The sequence below is a fragment of the Porites lutea genome, chromosome 4 (assembly GCF_958299795.1).
Source record: "Porites lutea chromosome 4, jaPorLute2.1, whole genome shotgun sequence".
Lineage (NCBI taxonomy): Eukaryota > Metazoa > Cnidaria > Anthozoa > Scleractinia > Poritidae > Porites > Porites lutea.
In genome coordinates, this window is record NC_133204.1 from 15,883,984 (window position 1) to 15,887,722 (window position 3,739).

General features: G+C 43.3%; 1 protein-coding gene across 1 annotated transcript; it reads left to right on the forward strand.

The window, feature by feature from the left end:
* Positions 1–2,350: 2,350 nt before the first annotated feature.
* On the forward strand, positions 2,351–3,739 carry LOC140934986 (perlucin-like protein). The gene is made up of 3 exons (XM_073384539.1): positions 2,351–2,452; positions 3,056–3,112; positions 3,230–3,739. Exons 1-3 carry the CDS (start codon positions 2,398–2,400, stop codon positions 3,643–3,645), a joined length of 528 nt encoding a protein of 175 aa, XP_073240640.1. The 5' UTR covers positions 2,351–2,397; the 3' UTR covers positions 3,646–3,739.

The following is a 3,739-nucleotide window of genomic DNA, read 5'->3' on the forward strand; positions in this document are numbered from 1 at the left end:
AAATTAGTCGACTAATAAGCCAAGTAACTCCAAATGCATACCAGATGATAGCCCTGTGTCTGTGCAACAACATGACACCCAGCCAGACACAACCCCCCCCCCCCCCCCTTAATTTGAGGGAGACATTGAGCTTTGAAAGACAGGGGTAAGCCCAGGTACAAAAACCCAGCGAATCTGCACTCTAACACAAAGCATAGTCTTTACAACAACCCCACCCCCCTGGAATTTAACCAGGCTACCCCAAATGCATACCACATGATAGCCCTGTATCTGTACAACAACATGACACCCAGCCAGACACAACCCCCCCTTACTTTGAGGGAGACATTGAGCTTTGAAAGACAGGGGTAAGCCCAGGTACAAAAACCCAGCGAATCTGCACTCTAGCACAAAGCATAGTCTTTACAACAACCCCACCCCCCTGGAATTTAACCAGGCTACCCCAAATGTATACCACATGATAGCCCTGTATCTGTGCAACAACATGACACCCAGCCAGACACAACCCCCCCTTAATTTGAGGGAGACATTGAGCTTTGAAAGACAGGGGTAAGCCCAGGTACAAAAACCAAGCGAATCTGCACTCTAGCACAAAGCATAGTCTTTACAACAACCCCAACCCCCTGGAATTTAACCAGGCTACTCCAAATGCATACCACATGATAGCCCTGTATCTGTGCAACAACATGACACCCAGCCAGACACAACCCCCCCTTACTTTGAGGGAGACATTGAGCTTTGAAAGACAGGGGTAAGCCCAGGTACAAAAACCAAGCGAATCTGCACTCTAGCACAAAGCATAGTCTTTACAACAACCCCAACCCCCTGGAATTTAACCAGGCTACCCCAAATGTATACCACATGATAGCCCTGTATCTGTGCAACAACATGACACCCAGCCAGACACAACTCCCCCTTAATTTGAGGGAGACATTGAGCTTTGAAAGACAGGGGTAAGCCCAGGTACAAAAACCCAGCGAATCTGCACTCTAGCACAAAGCATAGTCTTTACAACAACCCCAACCCCCTGGAATTTAACCAGGCTACCCCAAATGCATACCACATGATAGCCCTGTATCTGTGCAACAACATGACACCCAGCCAGACACAACCCCCCCTTACTTTGAGGGAGACATTGAGCTTTGAAAGACAGGGGTAAGCCCAGGTACAAAAACCCAGCGAATCTGCACTCTAGCACAAAGCATAGTCTTTACAACAACCCCACCCCCCTGGAATTTAACCAGGCTACCCCAAATGCATACCACATGATAGCCCTGTATCTGTGCAACAACATGACACCCAGCCAGACACAACCCCCCCTTAATTTGAGGGAGACATTGAGCTTTGAAAGACAGGGGTAAGCCCAGGTACAAAAACCCAGCGAATCTGCACTCTAGCACAAAGCATAGTCTTTACAACAACCCCAACCCCCTGGAATTTAACCAGGCTACCCCAAATGCATACCACATGATAGTCCTGTATCTGTGCAACAACATGACACTTAGTTTGATGGAAGCCTCCCTCAAAAAATATTATCTGGGCCAACGGAGGCAACAGCCCGTCCCTACGGGACGGACTGTTGCCCCCCTCGTGCAAATTTTCTGGAATTTGCACTGATTTCTGTCACTTCCAGGAAGTTATTTGAAGCCCATGGTTAAGAGGTGAGGGTGGTTAGTCCTGAAGAGCGAGATTGTTATTTTTACACTAAAAGTATCAGGGCTTTAAGCAAATTAAGTTTTGAAAGATTGCCTGCAATGTGCTGGACTTGACTTAAGATTTCAGGCAACCCGGTTTTCAAAACTCCAGGTAGAAGTATATTTGCCTTAATTTAAAAAAAAAATTGCTATGCTATTTATACTCTAATCAAAGAAAATTTGTTAGGGAAAGAACTTCCTATCGTAAATAAGGCTTAAGACGGAAGTTGTTGGACCTTTCAACCTCCTATCTCCCTAAATAAACAAGATTCTTTAGTGAAACATCATTATGCAAAATGAATTTATGTCAAGTTTTTCAAGGCAGTCTTATAGAGTGCACATGTGATATAAAAATGTGCAAAAAGACATCGCACCGAAAGGTTTTGGCAAAAGAGCTATGGGCTACCTGAAATTTTTAGTTTGAAAAATGCTAGAGAAATTATTCCGCTATCGTTGACAGCAAGACTGTGAGATCTTTAAAACTAAAATTATAGCAATCCGCCTATAATTTTCAACGATACTGCGTCATGTTTACTTCCCTAGCTTGATCTTGTTTTATCTTGTTTAGAGGGATGTTGACAATTAAATCAGCTTCACCAAGATTTTCTATGAGTCATCAATTTGAGTCATCAATTTGAGGACTGAAGAGGGACCCGCTAACATCACACATCAGAGAAATCCAGCCCTGAGACTTTAAACTGAGATGAAACTGGTTATTATTGTACCGCTTTTCGTTGCGCTCTTATGTGTCACTGCAGGTATGCGTAAGTCAGTCGTAAAAATCAATTCGCCGGGTCTTCAAATCTTGATGCCACTTCTCTAAAATTTTACCAGAGCCCGGATTGTATAGGCTGGTCTCTTTTGCTTTCTTGGTTCGTATATTTTGAAACACGCAAAGCTCACTCCAAGCAAGACAGAAATGACCAAGTTTTCAAAGATTGAAAATTGAGTACTTCAGGTCAAGATCAGAGTAAAAAATTCATTAAATCTGGCTTTCAAACTCAACGATATAACCACAAAAATTGCTGCAATTGAAGCATGAAAGCCGGGCCGCTTTACGCCTCCCTAGTAAAGGCAGAATCTTATGCCTCAGAAGCCCGGATAAGTGCATAAAATCTGAGTGATTCAAATGACAACAGTACGTATACGTCCGGACAATACACGTACACTGATACTCGCAACGCGGATGACAGACAACAAAATCACGCGCTCACCGGGATGGTTGTAGTCAGCCTTCCTTGAAATAACAGGTTGGAAGACATTTGTAATTCATGTACTGAAAAGGGTAATTCATCGACACATTAGAAGAAAATTTTTTCTCACAAAGCTTTTTTTAATTGTGGGTTTAATTTCTTTTTCAGCTCGGTCAGATGATAAACACAAGAGAGATGCCAGTGATACCGCTTTTCGAATAATTAGTAAGAAACTGACTCATTTTCTTCATTTTCCGGTATATTTATTTTTGTATTTTCAGATCAAAAATTTTGTACTTTGTAGTACAGTAACAGGCAATAACCAATTCACCAATTATATAGGTCCCTGTCCCAGTGGTTGGACGCATTTCAAAAGCTACTGTTACTTTGTGAGTAGCGCAGTCAAAAGTTGGCAAGCTGCTCGAACGTACTGCAAAAGCAAAGGCGGAGATCTTGTGAAGATCAACAGCGATGAAGAAAACGAGTTTGTTCTGAACTTGGTTTATAAACACGCCCCGTCGACGAAACAGGTTTGGATCGGACTGAAGTGGGACGCACACCTGAGCAAGTTTGAATGGGCTGACAATGCGCTTCCAAAATACACCAACTGGAACCCTGGTGAACCGAACGGACAAGCATCAGAACCATGCAGCAACATGTGGACTGGACATGCCGGCGGATCTAGTGGTTATTGGAATGATCGTCCCTGCTTAAATCGCGTCTTTCCCTGTGGTCTTGTCTGCAAGAGGCTGCCCTAGGCTGCATCCACCATCCAAGCCGAAAGTAGAACTGGCTTTCTATAAAACTATAGAGCATTAAAGCTAAACATCACAACAGTTAACTTTAACAATA